General features: G+C 31.5%; 3 protein-coding genes across 3 annotated transcripts; 1 reads left to right on the forward strand and 2 right to left on the reverse strand.

Moving 5' to 3' along the window:
• Positions 1-437: 437 nt before the first annotated feature.
• Positions 438-1,804, reverse strand: LOC125832396 (uncharacterized). The gene has a single exon (XM_049511539.1). It carries the CDS (start codon positions 1,708-1,710, stop codon positions 703-705), a length of 1,008 nt encoding a protein of 335 aa, XP_049367496.1. The 5' UTR covers positions 1,711-1,804; the 3' UTR covers positions 438-702.
• A 10,666-nt stretch (positions 1,805-12,470) lies between these two features.
• On the forward strand, positions 12,471-16,687 carry LOC125832389 (SNF1-related protein kinase catalytic subunit alpha KIN10-like). The gene is made up of 11 exons (XM_049511533.1): positions 12,471-12,616; positions 13,028-13,226; positions 13,411-13,595; positions 13,734-13,916; positions 14,008-14,139; positions 14,239-14,424; positions 14,893-14,982; positions 15,319-15,402; positions 15,776-15,898; positions 15,972-16,202; positions 16,439-16,687. Exons 2-11 carry the CDS (start codon positions 13,043-13,045, stop codon positions 16,553-16,555), a joined length of 1,515 nt encoding a protein of 504 aa, XP_049367490.1. The 5' UTR covers positions 12,471-12,616; positions 13,028-13,042; the 3' UTR covers positions 16,556-16,687.
• Positions 16,688-17,190: 503 nt separating this feature from the next.
• Positions 17,191-19,838, reverse strand: LOC125832239 (probable receptor-like protein kinase At5g61350). The gene has a single exon (XM_049511387.1). The coding sequence runs from the start codon at positions 19,836-19,838 to the stop codon at positions 17,286-17,288; it is 2,553 nt and encodes an 850-aa protein (XP_049367344.1). The 3' UTR covers positions 17,191-17,285.
• Positions 19,839-20,739: the final 901 nt, after the last annotated feature.

Genomic DNA, 20,739 nt, shown 5'->3' on the forward strand with positions numbered 1-20,739 from the left:
CTTGACTGCTACGTTGTGCAAAGTGAAACCTCGTCTAACTTTAGGTACATGACAAGCAATCATCTTCAACGTGCCTCAATCCTAAACCTTTTTGATTTCTCGTTTGATGTCCGATATCTATTTTGAAGTCCAAATTTTTTTCATTATGAGTCCTCGGACCGAAAGACTACTACTTCTGATTAAGGATAGAGAGATACTATTTATCCCACTACAATTCTCGATGGTCTATTGAAACTATTGTTGGAATGTATACTATTAACCATAGAATATGTATTAAAGGAACGAGAAGGGGACAGTAAGAAAATCGAACTCACACCTATTGTGTGAAATACTTCCAATGACATAACTAGACATTATCCATCATTTCTGCACACGCTATTTCTACAACTCGAACCCATGACCTCCCGATCACATGACAATGTCACTGCTCTGTAAACTTGATTTCAGAAATTCATGTTTTTTTTTCTCTTTGCATTGCAAATTGAAATATAAACAGTTTACAAGAATTTCATCTATACTGTATACAGAAAAGCTGCGGCTTTCAGGTTCTAAAGCTTACATCAATGGATATTTGGAGATTACAAACAAAAAAAGAGTACAATTATGGCCCCAAGAAATTCCTTGGTATTTGGAGACCAGACCTTTTTTTTTTATTATCCAATTGAAAAATAAATCAAGAAAACATATAAGAAAAAAAAAAACTTAACAAAACTCCTCTAATGTCTTTATCTTCACAACTATACATTGATCTCTGTCTTGAATTTCATCTTGATATGTCGAAATCGACGAAAATGGCAAAATTGGAAAAATTCCCTCTTCCTCTGTTTTACAGCTTTTGTAGAAAACACAGCTTGCTATTGTATCAAGAACCAGAAGAACTGAATAAATATAGGCGATGAACATTCCTTCTAAAGCTAGAGTAAAAAGCTCTGTTTTTTCTTGATAATACGCCTTTACGATTCTGTATTGAAACAGAGCCTCAACTGCAGCCAGAGCTAAATTTACAGGCACGGCTAGTGATAAAGCTGTTGCTGTTCTTCCTCTGATCAAAACACAGGATTTGAGAATCGCCATGTATCCTCCAATTTTCTCATTTCCTGATATTACCAATGCCAAATTACAAATAATTAAAGTGTTTGCGAGTATAATAGAACAGAGTACAGCCCCTGTTGCTGATAACAAAAGAATTGATCTTGGATTCGAAAGCCCGAATCCATAATCAAAAAGATTGAACCCGAAGAATAGGAGAGTGAAACAGGTGGCGTTTGCGGAAATGATGAGTAATGAGTTACAGAATTGGGTCACAAGAAGGTTGAAATACGAAGGAAATGTAGTTTTTTGAGATGGTTTTGAGTAGTTAAGAGATTCGATTACTAAAGATTTGGCGAAGAGAAAAAAGGAAATGGTAAAAGGGAATGCAAGAAAAGATATCGAAATTGTCTGAGAAATCTTGGAATTGAGAAGAGTGAAGAACACTGATGAAGAAGGGAACCCTGCTGCTTCGAAAAGTAAATGCAAACGCTCATAAATTATTGGATAAAGCGAGGACGAATAGATGAATGATTGTAGTAAAAGAACTGAAGCAGCAAAAGGGAAGGCGAAAAAAGCTGTTGTTGTAGTGAAGAATTGATAGTTCTGAAGAAAAATAAAGATTGATTTTCTGATGATTTTGGTTGTTTTCTCCATTGGAACAGAGGAGTAAGTTTCCATTTTTTGGGATGTGAAGATGGTTTGAGAAAATGAAGATATATATTGATGTTTAGCTCTTCTATTCTAATGGAGGAATCTAACTCTTCAATGGTAGTTTGGAGGTTTGGTTTTTTGGAAGGAATGGATAGGCCAACAACTAAAAAATTATTAACAAAAACAATAGAGGAGTTTGCAGTGGGAGTTGTTTTGACTTCGTTTTTTAAAGAGTGAGTTTGTTGGAGTTTGGTTCTCTATCTTAACTTGGGTTTTAGAAATCAATTGGGCTCTTTAATTAGAGGTCTTGAGTTTGAGTCTTTCCTAGGTATAAAATTGTCTTTATTAGAAAGTGTTATATTTGTAATGTGGAATTTTTTTATTCAAATTTAGATTTAATCAACCTTCAATGTGAGTAGAAAACCGAATTTTTATTTTCTTTCCTTTTTTGGAGACAATTTTTTATGGGTGATGATTCATGTTTGAGATTATTACTCCCTCCATCCACTTTTAATTGTCATGACTTTCATTCTTAGAGTCAAACTAAAAAAACTTTTACTAATATTTTACGATGTATTTTTTCATTATATTTATATACAAAAAAATTGCAATTTATAGTACTTTTTATATAGTTTTTGAATATCTAATTTTTTTTGTTTAAAATATTGATTCAATGTAATCGAATTTAACTTTGAAAATTAGTCAAATTGACTTTTAAAAATCGCAACATGACAATTAAAAGTGGACGAAGAAAGTATCAAGAGCAGATTTAGGTAATTGGGTTTGGATTTTCGGGAGTCTAGTAACTTTTTGTGTTTATATTGAGAGATATAATTTAAATATATAAGAAATATTTGTTGGATTTCAATAATGAAGTAGACTTTTGGTCCAGTGGCAGAAATGAAACCTTTAAATCTTTAGATTTATATTTGCTTATTACCCAAAAGTCGATTTTTTTTTCTTTGATTACATAAAAATCATCGTATTTTGCTCCGATTATCACAAGAAGTGTAACTCTAGTTGGATCTTGTAAAAATTCCACTCAATATGATAGAAAATGACAAAAATAGTCCCTTATGTTTGTGGATAGACTCAAAATAAGTCTTTAAATATATTTTTAGCAATTTTGATTTTCATCAATATTTAAACCTATTAGATTTTACAGAAATTTAGGAAAAGAAATTGCACTTTTGGAGGGGGTTACATTTTTTTCCTGGTGGTTAAAAGGGTTTCACCTTTTTTTTAATAATGTGAAAGCATTTAAATAATTAACAATTGAGAACCTTTGCTATAACTAGGCTTTTTTTCATGTCTTGCTTGGTGATGGAAAAGAGAAAACTTCTTTTTGGTTTTCTTGGAATTTACTTCAATGTGTTGGAATATCAATTGTTTAATTTGGAATTATTTTATCTTACACAACACTTGTGGTCACATATCCATATTCTAGCATAGGAAATAAGTAAAGTGGAACATTTAATATTTTCTTCCTTCTTAATGTTTAGTTAATATTAGTGTTCTCTTTTATTCTATTTTGGAAAACAATATCATAAAAGTGGGATTGTGCCAAAGAGGAAAAAATTGAGTTGGATCCCTTAAAAATTGAAACAAATATCAATGGTTAAACTAAGTAACTTTAATTTAAAACTTTTTCCTTTTGTTCATATAAACTGGTTTGATTAGTGAGAAAGGTTATTAATAGCATACTTTATTCAAATTTATTTTAGTCACTGTTTATAGAGTAATATGTAGTCATGTATTTAAAATTGGTTAAACTTTCGTATCATGAACAACGACAAATTATGATTATTGACACTGATTTGATTTACAAATACTAATCAAATTCGGAGAAATAAGAAAAGTAGAACTAGTTTTTGTCAATATTATCTCAATTTCATACTATATATATATATTAAAATAAAAAATTTGCACACTTTTTATGAAAAGATATAATTATATTATGTATTCCTTGAATCATTTTCTAAGATGTAAAGCCATATATACTTATATTAATCATTATTTCTAAAGAGACGTGTAAAGTTTAAAGTGGAATAGTAAAATATCGATACTAGATGAGTGGTGACATAAGCAGGGTAGCCCGGCAAAGTCACTAATCTCATTTTGGATTTGCAAAAAAGGCCAAATTAGCAATTTGTCTGGTAGCTTTTGGTTGTCATCACTTGCTAATCACCCTTTACATAGTCCTTTTTTTTCCCGATGTCTGGAGTCCATATTGGAGCCCCGACTAAATCTGAATTATACACTGCAAAATTCATTCGAAGGTAGCGCTCCCAACAAAATTTCTCCGTAGTCATAGTACTTAGCTGGAGGTGAAACTTGTGTTTATTTCTTGGAGTGAACGAACATAGAGGAAATGAAAAGAAGTTCCAAACCAAGCGGTGTACACAATTAGCTTTGTCAAAATAGACAAATGTATTATGTGTGCTTTTCTTTGTCACACAAAGGCTCAATGTTCATCTTCTTATGATGTTTTTGCTGACCCTGGCTTCTTGGCATTTTCCTCAACTACAAGGCTCCATAATTGTTTGCTTTCGGCTTTTTTTATATTGCCAGAAGATAATTACAAGTAATTGTTCATAAATATAAAAAAATTTCATTTCAATTTTTTTAATCTCGTATCCAATACCCATATTGGAGTCATTTAAGGGGAAGCTCTACCTAATAAGATATTCCCCACACTCAGGTGAATCTGAGACTTCTAACTAAGGATGAGATCAGATCTTATCTATTCCACCAAAATTCTCGATACAATAAATAGAACCAATAATTACCTAAAAGTAAGGCTTGTGACCTCATATATATATTTATGTATGTATGGCTAAGTTCTAACCACCTCATCAATAATTCCACTTATTCTTGGAGGGATTCTTAATTAACACCGTAACCCTCAAATCTATTGTCCTACGATTAATCATTTCATCATACTTGATTTGCCCAAAACTTTCAATAATAAGTTTATGGAATCTTTTACCTAGCAAGTACTGTAAGAAAGGAGTAAATTCACCACGTGCATGCATATTATTCTACGAAATGTGATATTTTAGTAAATTTTTAAATTCGCTTATTTAAATTTCTAACTTCAATACTGAAATTATAAATCTATTATCATGTTGGTATTGAATATATATGTATATAGAGAAGTTGATTGGGGCTGAAGCGAAGGAAAGACAAGATATTGAATTAAAATGATGATTTAACATAAGGTGTCATCATTATAAAGTTGGTGCAAAGTCATCTAAACTAATTAAAACACTTGAAAGGTAGGTTGATTAATTATAAGATTGATTAATTAGTTGAGGGTCCATAATCCATATCCCATCCTTGTTGTTTAGGTTGTAAGGAATATATATAAGTATTCAGTCACTATACTTATGATTTTTCTCCTAACTTACAATAATTATAATAATTAGTCTTACTCACTCCTATATTATTAGTTCATATTTTAATCGATTTATATTGCATGTTAACTAATCCGTGTATTTACAAAAATTAAAAAGTGACACTAGTAAGTGCTAACTAACATAATTAGTGGTTCTTAATCCACTTATAAGCTTTGAGAGGTTTAGATTTGGTAGCACTAGTACATGTTGTACTCTTAATGGTGTGTAGTCAACTCAATTAATTGATTCTTTTAGAAAATAAGCAAAGCTAATTTAACCTTTAAATTATATTTAGGATGGTGATATTCTAACTTATAGACCAACATATTTATTTCTTGTCTTCTGCATGCATTGCATTTTACCTATCTATCTTAATTTTTTAAGTGGAGTCTGACAATCGAGATACATTTTATTTTTGTGTAATACATTCTGTTTAAATAAAAGTAAAATCGATCAAAGTATATTGAATATATAAGACTTCTAATTTTTCTTTTTCCACGTGACTCTTTATTTATTTATTGTTCTAATTTCTAACAAACAAATTAATCTAAAGTGGTTATTTTTTGAGTAAGTACCGGATTAGACTAATTAATGGAGGTTAATTAGAACTGATGGGAGACACATGGAGGTGATGGAAGCAATGATCAAATTTGTGTTTATACGAAAAGGTTAGCCAGAAAATACTTAGCTATTCAAATCCCCAAATGAAGAAAGAAAAATCTAAATCGATAATTATACTTTTTCTATTTTAATTTATGTGGTATTTTTTTTTGTTTTTATAGAGTTAATTTAATTATTTTAAAAGTTAAATTAAATTAGATCAACGCAATATTTCAGAATTGATATTTAGATACTTAAAAAACAAAAAGAAATATTTACTTTAGCATCCATCTATCTATTGATCTAAAAATACTTAAGCATATTGTTTTGGCTCAAGAATATCCCTCAAATAACACTCTAAATCTGATGAGTTTTTTCAATTTAAAAAAGTCATATGGCTTATTAAGTTACTAGATATAGGACTCCGTGCCAGCACGGGGACCAATATATATTATTTTTTAATTTTAATTTATGTCATATTATTAAATTTGAGAAATTATTGAAATTTTTATATGATTTTAAAAATATTTTAAATTGTTAGCTATTGTGATTTGTAGTACTTTTTTTTAACATAATTTTGAAAATAATATTTATTACTTTGTTTGTTCTAATTTATGTGGCACACGCAGAATTTCAAATATTAACCATTTTTTATATTTCTCTTTAATATATTAAGTTGTTAATTATTGTATTTTATAGTACATTTTTAACCTAATTTTTTAATAATATATGTTATTTGCCATGTCCCAATTTATGTGGCATTAATTGATAGATTTGTTGGAGTCGAGAGATTTATTTTGTTAATTATTGTAATTTATAGTTTTTTTTTCTGTCAATTTCAAACAATATATGTTGTTAATTGATAGAATACTTTTAATGTAATTTTTTTAAAAAAAATATGTGTGACTGTCCATGTCCCAATTTATGTGGCACATGTAAAGTTTTGACAATTAACCAAAATTTTAATACATTTTAAAAAATATTTTTAAGTCGTTAAATTTTAAGTAATTTAAATTGTTGTATTATTTATTACAATTTATAATACTTTTAAAGTAGTTGAAATATTGTACTATTTATTATGATTTATAACACTTTTTTTAAAATTTATGTCATATTATGGAATTTGAGAAGTTATTGAAGTTTTTATATGATTTTAAAAATATTTTAAATTGTTAGCTATTGTCATTTGTAGTACTTTTTTTTAACATAATTTTGAAAAAAATATTTATTACTCTATTTGTTCTAATTTATGTGGCAGATGCAGAATTTCAAATATTAACCCTTTTTTATATGTCTCTTTAATATATTAAGTTGTTAATTATTGTATTTTATAGTACATTTTGAACCTAATTTTTTAATAATATATGTTATTTGCCATGTCCCAATTTATGTGGCATTAATTGATAGATTTGTTGGAGTCGAGAGATTTATTTTGTTAATTATTGTAATTTATAATTTGTTTTTCGTCAATTTCGTCGACTATTTTTTTATTAATTATTGTAATTTATTGTTTCTTTTTCGTCAATTTCAAACAATATATGTTTATTATATAATCCATTTTATGTGGTACCAATAGAATTTAGAGAGTCAATTAAATTTTTTATATAAGTTTTAAATAATTAAGCTGTTAATTATTGTAATGTATAGTATTACTTATATTATTTTTAAATATATTTAAATATTATATGTTAGGTTTTTTATCCTAATTTATATGGCATTGATAGAATTTAAAGTGTCAAATAATTGTTAATTATTGTAATAGATAATATGGAGTATTTAAGTCATTTATAGTATAGTAATTAATATATAATATGTAGTATTTAAGTGTTATATTATGGAATTTGAGAAGTTATTGAAATTTTTATATGATTTTAAAAATATTTTAAATTGTTAGCTATTGTGATTTGCAGTACCTTTTTTTTAAACATAATTTTGAAAATAATATTTATTACTCTGTTTGTTCTAATTTATTTGGCACACGCAGAATTTCAAATATTAACCATTTTTTATATGTCTCTTTAATATATTAAGTTGTTAATTATTGTATTTTATAGTACATTTTGAACCTAATTTTTTAATAATATATGTTATTTGCCATGTCCCAATTTATGTGGCATTAATTGATAGATTTGTTGGAGTCGAGAGATTTATTTTGTTAATTATTGTAATTTATAGTTTTTTTTCTGTCAATTTCAAACAATATATGTTGTTAATTGATAGAATACTTTTAATGTAATTTTAAAAAAAAAATATGTGTGACTGTCCATGTCCCAATTTATGTGGCACATGTAAAGTTTTGACAATTAACCAAAATTTTAATACATTTTAAAATAAAATTTAAGTAATTTAAATAGTTGTATTATTTATTACAATTTATAATGCTTTTAAAGTAGTTTAAATATTGTACTATTTATTGTGATTTATAACACTTTTTTTTTAATTTATGTCGTATTATGGAATTTGAGAAGTTATTGAAATTTTTATATGATTTTAAAAATATTTTAAATTGTTACCTATTGTGATTTGTAGTACTTTTTTTTTAACATAATTTTGAAAATAATATTTATTACTCTCTTTGTTCTAATGTATGTGGCATATGCAGAATTTCAAATATTAACCTTTTTTTATATGTCTCTTTAATATATTAAGTTGTTAATTATTGTATTTTGTAGTACATTTTGAACCTAATTTTTTAATAATATATGTTATTTGCCATGTCCCAATTTATGTGGCATTAATTGATAGATTTGTTGGAGTCGAGAGATTTATTTTGTTAATTATTGTAATTTATAGTTTCTTTTTCGTCAATTTCAAACAATGTATGTTGTTAATTGATAGATTTTTTAGAGTGGACTATTTTTTTATTAATTATTGTAATTTATTGTTTCTTTTTCGTCAATTTCAAACAATATATGTTTATTATATAATCCATTTTATGTGGTACCAATAGAATTTAGAGAGTCAATTAAATTTTTTATATAAGTTTTAAATAATTAAGTTGTTAGTTATTGTAATGTATAGTATTACTTATTATTTTTAAATATATTTAAATATTATATGTTAGGTTTTTTATCCTAATTTATATGGCATTGATAGAATTTAAAGTGTCAAATAATTGTTAATTATTGTAATAGATAATATGGAGTATTTAAGTCATTTATAGTATAGTAATTAATATATAATATGTAGTATTTAAGTGGAAGGTGATGGGGCCCATTTATATAGTTGGATAAATATATTGGATATTAGTAGTGATTTATAGTATAGTAATTAATAATATATAATATGTAGTATTTAAGTGAAAGGTGATGGGGCCCACTTATATATTTTATATAGTAAGTATTGGACATTTGTAGTGATTATGGTTGACCACATATATTATTTAATTTAAGCGGATTTGGATTTTAAAGGGGGTGTTAGTTTGGGATATTCATAAGCCCAAAAAATACGTTAAAAATATTTTTAGACCAATAAATAAATGTAAGATATTTATGAGTCATTTTTATACATTAAAGATATTTTTGGTCATTTTCCTATTTGAATTTGAAGTTTACTCGATATTTGTGTATATGACAAAAAGCGCAACTGAGCAAAGTGTCAAAATATTCCAATGATAGTACATAATACTATACTCTTTGCTTCTTTAATTTAATTAAAAAAATAAGTTGGGTGGATTGTCGGGGCTCGGGGGTTATACATTTAATGATTTCACATTTCGAAAGCATCTTATTAGTGTAATTAATATGATCATTGTATGTTTAAGATAAGATTATATTTAAGAAATTCAATTATTATATGTTCATGGTCCATTTTGCAATTTACACTCCCCTTAAGAAATTATTGGTTAAGCATTTATTTTATTAAAATTGATAATACCCAGAAAATCTAAGTTTTACTACTAGTATTATAATTAGTTTGAAAAATCATTACATAATAATAAATATAAAATCGAAAGAAAAATTAATCCTCTTTTGATTTATTAAAATTGACAAGTAAAATAAATAAATTATATTTAATATATTTGACATGTAAAAGGAACAAACTACAAAGATATACAGTAACTTATGACTATTAATAACAAGGTAGACTGTGTAGGTGTAATTAAGTATTCCACCTTATTTTATCTAATAAAAAAAATAAAATATGTAGGCCACCAATTATTTTGATTGATCAAATAAAAAAATTAGGATTTGGATTATGAGCACATAAATTAATTTTAAATGGGCATTAATAGAAACTTATATTGTCTGTATTAAGAGAATAAGACAGGTTAGCATCGTCCCTTTTGTCTTTTCAATACTGTTTATGCCACATAATTTGGATTGTGAAAACTGTGTGCATTTTAATATGAATGAACAAATCTTGGTTGTGATATCCAAACAGCAACTTCAAAAAGGACGTCGCATCCTCTATGATGGCTTGAAATTAGTTGATGCGGACATATCGTAATCTCTACCCTTCGGGTGATGGTGAACACTTTATGGTAATCTATTCACTATATATAGTTCGTAAACTGCACGAAGAAAATGTCATACGACGAGCTCATGACTGAGTTGCAAACTAAGGCTGAATTCGATTTCAGGTCTTCCGCATCGGAAATCCACTACTTCCCAACCACAACCATGCCCTTGCAAGCCTACTAGACTATATATTATTATCTTAGAAAGTTATATCTTGTAAAAAAACTATTTTTTTAATATAATAATTATTAATTGAATGATTATGAGAAAAATCAATAGATACTCAACCAGAATTTCTTTTCCTTCTTCTCCCTTCTCCATTATTCTTCATCTCATCCTTCTTCCTCCTTCATATCTTTTAATGTATAGTAAAATATATTTTTTTTAAATTGTTTATTTATGGTTGAAATTGAATATATGTAACCTTTTCTTAAGTTTATATTATCAATTCTTAATGATTTGGATAGTTTGACTGGAGAAAGTTACGCTGAAGAATATTATTGTTGAACTTGAAAAACTTGTTTAAAATGACAAGTTGATCTATTAATTTTTAAAGGTTTAGGTTGAATTTAGCTATTGAAAATTATTAACTCATGGGAGTTGATTTATATTAATTTTGAAGCGAAACGTACGTGTTGATGAAATTTCTATCAAGCAAGTTATGATGATTACGATTTTGGGGCTTGTTCTGCCAATTTATCAGGATTGTGGTAAAAAAATTAGCAATTCCAATCATCTGTTAGAATTTATAATAAGACACATCACCCACCAATAGGGTGTCAAAAATGAACCCAAACATAGGTAACCCGCTCAGAATTTTAAGGGTTGGGCTTAAGATAATTTGAATTGGGTTCAATCTCAATCCATTTTGGCCTAACTCATTTTAAGATAATTCTCAATTGAGCCCAATTCAATCTCCAATTTTAACCTGTTTTAAAACTCTTTACTAAGATGTGTTCCTATATTAAAGGTATGAATTATTATCTATTTAACATCTTTTAGGATTTATCTATCCATTTGTTACTTTTAAAAAAAAATCTTGAGCTGAAATTCAAATTGTGATTATAAAAGTTAAATATCACTATGTTAAAATAATTGAGATTAATCGGGTCAAATTGGGCGGTGGGTCAAGACCCAACCCATTTTTTATCCCATTTGAGCCCAAAGTAAACTCGAGCGGGTCAAGACCCAACCCAATTTCTATTTCAACCCATTTTAATATTTCCAATTTCAACCCAACCCGCCCATTTGATACCCCTACCCAAATTTAAAAAACGTCAAAACTTATGATCCTTTACTATTTATAGAGAAATCATGACAATTTTATGACAAGGCATGCAATCCTAATGATTGTCAAGATTTCTCTACCTAATTTTGGCATTTGTGTCTCTTTTTGCAAAGCTTTTCTTAATGAGATCAAAACTTAAATTGTGGCATTCAAGTGTCTATTTGCGTAAACCTTCCCAGTCGTTAATTGAGTACAATGTACAGCTAAAGATTTGGCCCATCCAAAGAGCTCTGGATCTGTATGGGAACTGGGCCGTATATACTTCAGTAGTTATATGGGTCGCTCTGAGTTTAGTAACCGTACACCTTTTAGAACTAGAAAGCCTTTGTCATCTATCCTTTCAAGCCTGCTATGAATTACATGACACACTAATCTTCGTAATATCAAGTTTTTGCACGGATTGCCCTATTTCGAGATGATCTTTAATCTTTGCTCTTGATTCGAATTTAATAAAAAAATTGTCAGCTAAACTATCTTTAGTTATGTCCTAATTTCCAAGTTTTGTTTTGTCTGATATAAGTTGTGTGGTATCTAATTCTCTAGAACATAAGTTAAAAGAACTTATGTCTTATCTGGCAAAAGTTTAGAGAACTAAGAGGCACAACTTTATGGGTTTAGAAACTGAACTTACAACTTGTAAGACAAAACTCGTGTCTTGCATTTTATCTTTTTTTGCCTTATAAGACATAACTTGCGAATTATGAACTTCTTAAGATATAATGTTCTGAGACTGAACTTATACCTTGCGAATTTTTGTTGCCTTGTAGTGGTAAGACATAATATGTGCCTTGCGGTTTTTATTTTTTTCATTCTCTAAGTATTTTTAATAAAATATTTTTAAGTGTTTGAAAGACAAAAATTAAAGACCATTCCAAAATAACAATATTGTTTTGTTTAGATGAATTAGGCCCAAAAGAATGAGATGGACCGAACAACCTTTGTAATGGGCCTGACCAATGAAATTGGGCTAATTTTTGTCGTTATCGATAAATAGTGGAAGAGATGTAATGTACAAGTAACCAATTTGTCCATATCCCGATACGTATTGCCGAGTCAGATTCTATGCCGGAGAACTACAGAGCTCCCAATCACTTTCTATAAAATTCTCCGCCCTCTTTCTTTCCTTCTCTTTCCTGAGAAAAATCCGCTCATGCACTCTCACAAATTCAATTCATAACTTTCTCCAGGTATTTTTTTAACTTCATTTTCTGCTACTTCCTCTGTGTAAAACTTGCAAAATTCCTGTTTTTTGTGATTATTTTTTTGTCAATAGTTGAGCAAAATCGTGTTTTGAATTAGCAATTACAGTTTTTGAGTTGAGCTTTGATCTGGTTGTTAAGAGTTTTGTTTGATCATTGATTGCGGAATCTTCAACTTTTTAACATGTATAGCAGGGCGGAACTCTCGAAGTTTTTAGGATCGGTTTAAGATTCTGCTTTCATTTGATGCTCAATTGACCTAATTTTGTAATGTGACAATTAAAGTTGTTAACTTTAGTTAATCATCTGTATGCCTAGAGAAGGGATTTGATGTGTGATTTTAGATGAATTAGCTAGATATTCAACTGTTTTGACTAAATTGCTAGAGGTGTGAATCAGGTGTTCTATTAGCAAATGAGTTCCAGAGGTGGTGGAATTGCAGAATCTCCTTATTTAAGGAACTACAGGGTTGGAAAAACTCTTGGACATGGATCCTTTGGTAAAGTTAAAATTGCTGAGCATTTGCTCACTGGGCATAAAGTGGCGATCAAAATCCTTAACCGTCGGAAAATGAAGACTCCAGACATGGAAGAAAAACGTATGAATCTCATACCTGGGTATCATTAAGTTAACAACAAAATTCGGTTTTTTTCTCTCTTTCCACCTTGATATATTTGTTGTGAAGTTTAAAACAAGTTCATTTGAAGCACATCTTGGTTAGTTCCTTTAAGAATTTAGATGGTTATCCATGGAACATCTAAATTTACTTTATCTTTCTGCAGTGAGAAGAGAAATAAAAATATGTAGATTATTTGTGCATCCACATGTCATACGACTCTATGAAGTGATAGAGACGCCAACAGATATATATGTTGTGATGGAGTATGTCAAGTCTGGTGAGCTCTTTGATTATATTGTAGAAAAAGGCAGGTTACAGGAAGATGAAGCTCGGAAAATTTTTCAGCAGGTAGAGTTAATTTTATTTTCTTGGTCCTTTTGATAGTGCAAATGACAGTTTTAACTGTGATTTTAGGTCTTACGAGATTAATGTAGTTTCTTTTTTGTCGCTCAAATTGTTATTGCTTGGTTGTTTCACTGGGGACAGATTATTGCTGGTGTGGAGTACTGCCATAAGAATATGGTGGTTCATCGGGACCTTAAGCCTGAGAATCTGCTTTTGGATGCAAGACGCAATGTAAAGATAGCAGATTTTGGCTTGGGCAACATCATGCGAGATGGCCATTTTCTGAAGACTAGTTGTGGAAGTCCAAATTATGCAGCTCCTGAGGTGGAAACCTGTACAGCTTGTAATCTTTAAGATGACCATATCTCTTTTTGAGCTGGATTGCTGAAGGTCAATAGACAACATTTATTTGCAGGTTGTCTCTGGGAAACTATATGCTGGTCCTGAGGTAGATGTTTGGAGTTGTGGCGTTATCTTATATGCTCTTCTTTGTGGTACACTTCCTTTCGATGACGAAAATATCCCCAACCTTTTCAAGAAAATAAAGGTACATCCATTGATCTACTTTTGTCTGGTTTCCTTGGATTTTCCAAGTTTTTATAGTTTGATGTATTGGTGCTTACATGGTTGACCATGTGTCATTCAGAGTGGAGTCTACACCCTTCCAAGTCATCTGTCACCTTTAGCTAGGGATTTGATACCAAGGATGCTAATTGTTGACCCTATGAAGCGCATATCGGTACCTGATATTCGTCAGCACCAGTGGTTCAAAATTCATCTTCCTCGGTATTTGGCGGTTCCTCCACCTGATGCTAGGCAACATCTTAAAAAGGTAACTATAACATTATTATGCTAATAACAAAGGTATCTTGTATGATGCTGAAAGTGTTCCTAATTCCTATTGGCTTGACCCCTTGTTGTCCACTGCTACCTTTAAATCCTACAAGATATGCTGCTGTATATCTGGAAACCCAAACTGGGCACTGGCTCTTGTGGTTTCTCCATTTGTTAGTCTTGTGTTAATTCATGTTGTGACATAAAAGAATCATGAAGTGTGCTTCCAAAGAAAATCAAAATACTGTTATCAATCTTCACTTCCTCTTACAAGATCAGGGAACACTTATGTTTCTTGCTGCCATTGCGGAGGATCTCATTTGTCTGGAGATGTCAAAAAGTTGTCATATGTATCCCATATATATCTCGTTCCTCATGTATATGACTATCTGTTTGTTAAATAATGTGGTATGCAATTCTTTCTATTTACTCATTCTTGCTGTAACTATAAGCTGTCCTGCTGCAGCTTGATGAGGAAATTCTCCAGCAAGTAAGTAGGATGGGGCTTGATAGAGACCAGTTGCTTGATTCTTTGCAAAAGAGAATACAGGATGATGTACGTTGCTTCTTACATCACTACCGGCGACTCTGTCTCTTGTTGTAGCTACTTTTCTATTCTTTTGGGTTTTCTCAATTGCATATGCCTAATAATATGGTACTGAAAAAGGAAAAGGATCTAGCAATTGTAGATATACTTGTGTTTTACATATCTACACTAGAAATTGAGGCTTTTCAGTGGATTTGCTGATCCTTGAGGGGAGTTATATACTTTGTGAGTCAACTAAGTTTGGGGTCACATTAAATCAAATTGATTGCAAAGGGATGAGGTGTGGTAATTGGTATACCTTTTCATTACTTCAGTTTGCCTTATACCTTTATGTATCTGTTTCAGGCTACTGTTGCATATTATCTGCTGTACGACAACCGTTCCATGGCTTCCAGTGGGTATCTAGGAGCTGAGTTTCAGGAATCTGTGGTATGCCCTCTCTTATTTTTACTTCATTCATTATTTCTCAGTGCATAAATTTTTGGGCTTACATTTACTACCATTCTGTCAAAAAAGAATATGTGAACTGCAGACCGTTCATGAATCATGTCAAGAGTCATTGTTTTCTGTACATGAGTAAATTCAAGATACACTACTATGGTTCCCATTGCCGCTCTTACTACTAGTTTGAAAAACTGGTGGTTGGGTTCAGGCTTTAAACAATATTACTTTTGTAACTTCTGTACCCTTCCCTTAGTTTAGAGCTATGCTTCTTCAAATGTCAGATAATGTTTTACTATAGCCTCAAGTGTTCCACACTCAATAGATGGTCCTTGTAATTTACATTCATGTGTTTCTTCAGGATTGTTATTCCCCTGGATTGTTTCCAAATCTTGACCTACAGCTGTCTACTGGGAACGGAGTTTCTGAAGAGAGTTTGAGACGCCCATTTCGCAAAGAGAAAATGTGGCTAGTTGGACTTCAGGTTAGTTTTTTTGCAGTATATGTAATGGAAATATTGTGTGAATTTCCTCATTTCACGTTGATTACTTTTTCAGTCTCCTGCAAATCCAAAGGAGATCATGAATCAGGTTCTTGGGACTCTGCTGGAACTAAATGTTCGATGGAAAAAAATTGGGCACTATAATATGAAGTGTTTATGGTGTCATGATCTTCATCTTCATAGTATGGCCAACAATCATATGAATGATGATGATCATTTTATTAGCAATGCAACTGCCATAAGTACACATTTACAGCCACAACCTACTGTGAAGTTTGAAATGCAGGTATGGTTATCTTTTTTCCCATCATCTTTTGCTCTCAACATAGTGGTTGTTTGCTAACTGTGGCATGATTTTGGACAACAATTCTAGCTTCTGGTACTCAAATTTATCGATTGTTTGACTTGCGTTAAAAAAAAAATCCAGTTAAATACAGAATACCATTGATTCTACTAGTAGGAGCCCTCTAGTTTTTTAAATTCAAATCTTGCTAATATGGATTTGCTTTAATACTGTTACAGCTGTACAAAACTGAGGATGAAAAATACCTGCTTGATCTCCAAAGAATTAGCGGTCCGCAGTTCCTCTTCCTGGATTTCTGTGCTGGTTTCATTAGGCAGCTAGAGGGACCACAATGATTGGACTGTAAGAGGAGGATGTATGTTGTGTAATTTGTTGACAAATGAGAAACCTTGTTGTACATATAAATGTTAATAGGTTTATAATATTCCTTACCTATACTTTAAATTTGTGTTCATGTTTCTATAGTTCAGGCTTTTGCCAGAAGTGATATTCTTTCTCAGTAAAAGTGCCTGCCTGCAGGTCTCTCATTCCAACTAAATTGGAATCGTTAGATAAGATATACGTCTTTACCCATAATAATACTACTACTTTCCTTTTTAGTCTGTTTCAAAAGTTGTCTACTTTTATTACAAGTGAAACGTATCACAACTTGTCCTACTTCCATTTACTCTTTTTCTGCGTAAAAGCTAATGTACTCATCGTGGTGACACCCCCAACAAGAAATAGTATTTCTTGACAAATGTGAATTATAAGTAACTTCATAACATATATTTCGCCATTTTACAAGTTTACTGGCTTTCTAAATGCAATAAGAGAGCATAATAATTACATATTGAAAAATTAACACCTGACTGAAGATAAATCAGTAAAATACAACTACAAGGGGAAAGTCAATTAGATCCTTGGATTACAGAAAAAACTTCTGGAGTTATATGAACTAAACAGGAAATCAATCACAGATAACCCAATATTGCTTGAAAAAGTAAAGTAAAAAAACATGAAAACAGAAAAAATCAAAAAACAAAAAGGCTGGTCATCTTTGGTTTTAGTTACTTATTTCAGTTATTATCTTCCTTGAAAACCTTCTAAGAACATAGGAGAACCAACCACCACTCCAGAATCATCATTAATGTCAATGAGCTGAGCTTCTTTATTGCTCTTCGAATTCGTTCCAGGCTGTTCTGAAGAACTTGGCTTGGAATTTTCATTCTCATTCTCATTCTTCACTGGAACACTACTCGGGGATGCACTTTCAAGCTGCAAGGCATATTCTAAGTTCCACAAAACATCTCCCATTGCAGGCCTATCAACCCCATATTCTGCCAAGCATTTCTCTGCAGCTTCCACGTATTTCCTTAACGCCTCAGGGGTAATGGTTCCTGCAATATGAGGGTCTATGATCTTCTCCAGAGTGCCCTTTTTGTGTTGCTGCATTGCCCACTCTGCCAAATTCACTTGTTCTCTTGGCAATGCAGGATCAAGAGCAGGTCTTGCACATAGTACCTCAAAAAGGACTACCCCGAACGAGTACACATCAGATTTTTCTGTTAGTTGTTGTCTTCTGAAGTATTCGGGATCAAGGTAACCAAAACTACCCTTCACTGCTGTGCTAACATGTGTTTGCTCCAGTGAAGGACCAGTTTTTGACAAACCAAAATCAGCCATCTTTGCGACAAAGTCCTCATCAAGGAGGATGTTTGTAGTTTTTATATCGCGATGTATTATCCCCTGAGTTGAACCAGTGTGAAGGTAGTGCAGTCCTCGAGCAGCTCCTATGCAGATTTCGAGCCTTTGTTTCCATGTTAGAGTTGGCAAAGTGGAACCATAAATGTGGTCACGCAAAGGACCATTAGACATGTATTCATAGACTAGAATCATTTCTGATTGTTCATCACAATAACCAATGAGTGAAACAAGATGTCGATGCCTAAGCTTGGATAGCAACTCAATTTCTGTTAGGAATTCGTTGATGCCCTGTGAGGATGATGGATTTCCTCGCTTTATAGCTAGTTTTGTTCCATCTTCCGATACACCAAGATACACTTTTCCAAAGCCTCCAACACCAATGACTGCTTTTTCATCAAAGTTTTTTGTTGTTTTCTTGATTTCATTGAAAGTAAAGACACGGCCAAAGTTGAGGCCAGAGGATATGATTGTTGAACAACTAGTCTTGCTCTTGCTTGACATGAAGCTGCAGTAACTAGCATTGAGAGGAAGCCATGAAGAGAATGTCTTCTGCTTCTCCCAACCCTTTGTTGGCTTCCTTCGCCAACGAACAATGCCCATCAAAAGCAATACTAATGCTGTAAACCCCATTGCCAATCCAAAAGCTGCAGCAATTCTCATTCCGCGTGATCTTGGCATTACACCATGCCGTCCACCAGATGAGAACAGCCCATCCAAGCTTCCCTCCATGTTGCTCATCTTCATGACCTCCAATCCATTGAGGATGGCATTTGGGAGGATAGACTGGACGTTTGACGCGGGTCCCACCTGCACGATGATCGAACCGTTGGTGATGGCTGTGGCATTGAGCACAAAGTCTTTGTAATAAGGGGTGGCCAACTCTGAAGTCAGTGTTGAAAGGTCAAGACTAGAGACCCCCACCACCTCATTAACATAGACATTGAAGTACAACTCATTTAGGCCTTTGCTCACAATATCACAGAAATGCATTCTGATAAAGTAGGAAAAGCTCGAATCAACGTCCATCTCCCACGTTAGCTTGAAATTCGAGTTGGGCACCCCAGAATCTGCCATCATATCAGCCGTAGCATAAACTGAACTGGGGGCAATCAAAGGTGTCGCCCCTCCATCTGGATAAACGATTGTCGTTAGAGGAACCGACACATTCTGAGCCCCTTCAGGAAATGCCATGTACTTATTATCAGGCAACCATGTCCTCCACAATGTATCATTTTTTGGTGTGACAATTGGCCCTCCAACATTTAACCGATAACTTACTTCAAACGCGAATTGAGACAGGCCATTAAAATCACCAACAGGGGAAACTGCAGCAGCTGAATCAGGAATGAGATCATCTGGTGCTGACACAAACTCAATGGCATTGATAAAAGCAAAAGATCTCTTCAAAGGTGAAAATTTGAGAGTGAATTGTGATGAAGTAATATTAATAAGGTATTCTTTGAACACAACTTTACTAGTATCTTTCACTGAGAAATCATGAAGTAAAACAATATTATCAGAAGTAACAGTAAACATAGCACTTGCTAGATTATAATTTGGATGTTGAATAGGATAAAAGTACAAACGCACCCAATGCCTGCCTGGTTTGAAAACAAGAAATCTATACATAGACTCACTTTCAAATATTCTTGCTGTATGATATAACAAAGAGGCAGAGGAAAAAGAAGTGACCTTTTCTGATAAAGACTTAACAGAAGCTAAAATAGTCTCATCAGTAGACAAGTAAGAAGCAGATTGAGGATCAGACTTAAAAGTCCTTCCATCATCAAGCAAAGTAGTATCAGGAGATCCACAATTGATCAGATAGTTATCGGTCGGCGTAAACGTTCCTTTTGAAGCTGAAGTAGCTACATTTGCAAAAACTAGTACAAGATAAGCAAAAATGACAAGAGGGTGTTTTCTTCCTCTCATCTTTTTGTTGTATGAGAGAAAAAATGATAGATGTTAGAATACTAAAATTGTTGAATAGACAGACATAAGTGAAAGACAATTCTTGAATTAGAGTATAGCACGTCTATGTTTGTAAGTAGTAAAGAAGAATATTGTGAACATTTGTTGTTAACATGTTAGGATTTAGGACAGAACGTGCCTTGTTGTAGCTGTAGACTTTTTCAGTGATTCTGTTAATTATCCATAAACTGATTCTTAAAACAGTTTTTTTTATTTTAAAAAAAATTAAGAAAGGATGTGATTAATTACCAATAAACACAAAAGTCCAAAGCGCGTATCCAGCTGGAATATAATGCTTTAAGGAAAAACTTTTTTCTTATTAGTTGACCTTTGAAGGGAAAGGGCTATCATTATATAGAAGAATTAGTTAATCATCCTTTGTTTATGCAATTTGTAGGACCAAATACCGGATTTTTAGGTATGTTAATGTCTCTCTGTTAGTGCTAAAAGTTTTGAGTTTTGACTAACCGACTTACGACGATAAATAACATTGACAGTGGACTTTTTTTACATAGTGTATATACTTCAATGCCAATTAAGTTTGGATTATGGTACAAATAGTCAAATGTTGTACTTTCTCATTCATGAATGAAACTGATTTTCTGGGATTTTTATGCTTATAAAACAAAGTGACAGTAAGAACTTTAAAATGTAAATGCTTCCTTACACGCTAAAATTTGCAGCTGCAATAAACATAAAATAAGTCCACTAGCCAATATTCAATGAACTAAATTTACGATCTTCGTTGTACGCCACTAAAAAACCGTCAACATAATGGCTAATTTCCCAGAACTCAACTCAAAATCCTTCCTCATTGCGCTAAAAATCATAAAATTGCGAAGAATGAAAACTGTAAATGTAT

Source organism: Solanum verrucosum, unplaced genomic scaffold (genome assembly GCF_900185275.1).
Source record: "Solanum verrucosum unplaced genomic scaffold, falcon-dt-bn FXZP01000009.1, whole genome shotgun sequence".
Taxonomy (NCBI): Eukaryota; Viridiplantae; Streptophyta; class Magnoliopsida; order Solanales; family Solanaceae; genus Solanum; species Solanum verrucosum.

What these genes read in the sequence shown, in the direction of transcription:
- LOC125832389 (XM_049511533.1), top strand. Translation starts at nt 13,043, where the DNA reads ATGAGTTCCAGAGGTGGTGGAATTGCAGAATCTCCTTATTTAAGGAAC. An exon ending in TCCAGACATGGAAGAAAAAC is followed by an intron (nt 13,227 to 13,410) that starts GTATGAATCTCA and finishes ATCTTTCTGCAG; the next exon opens with TGAGAAGAGAAATAAAAATA. An exon ending in CTAGGCAACATCTTAAAAAG is followed by an intron (nt 14,425 to 14,892) that starts GTAACTATAACA and finishes GTCCTGCTGCAG; the next exon opens with CTTGATGAGGAAATTCTCCA.
- LOC125832239 (XM_049511387.1), bottom strand. Translation starts at nt 19,838, where the DNA reads ATGAGAGGAAGAAAACACCCTCTTGTCATTTTTGCTTATCTTGTACTA.
- LOC125832396 (XM_049511539.1), bottom strand. Translation starts at nt 1,710, where the DNA reads ATGGAAACTTACTCCTCTGTTCCAATGGAGAAAACAACCAAAATCATC.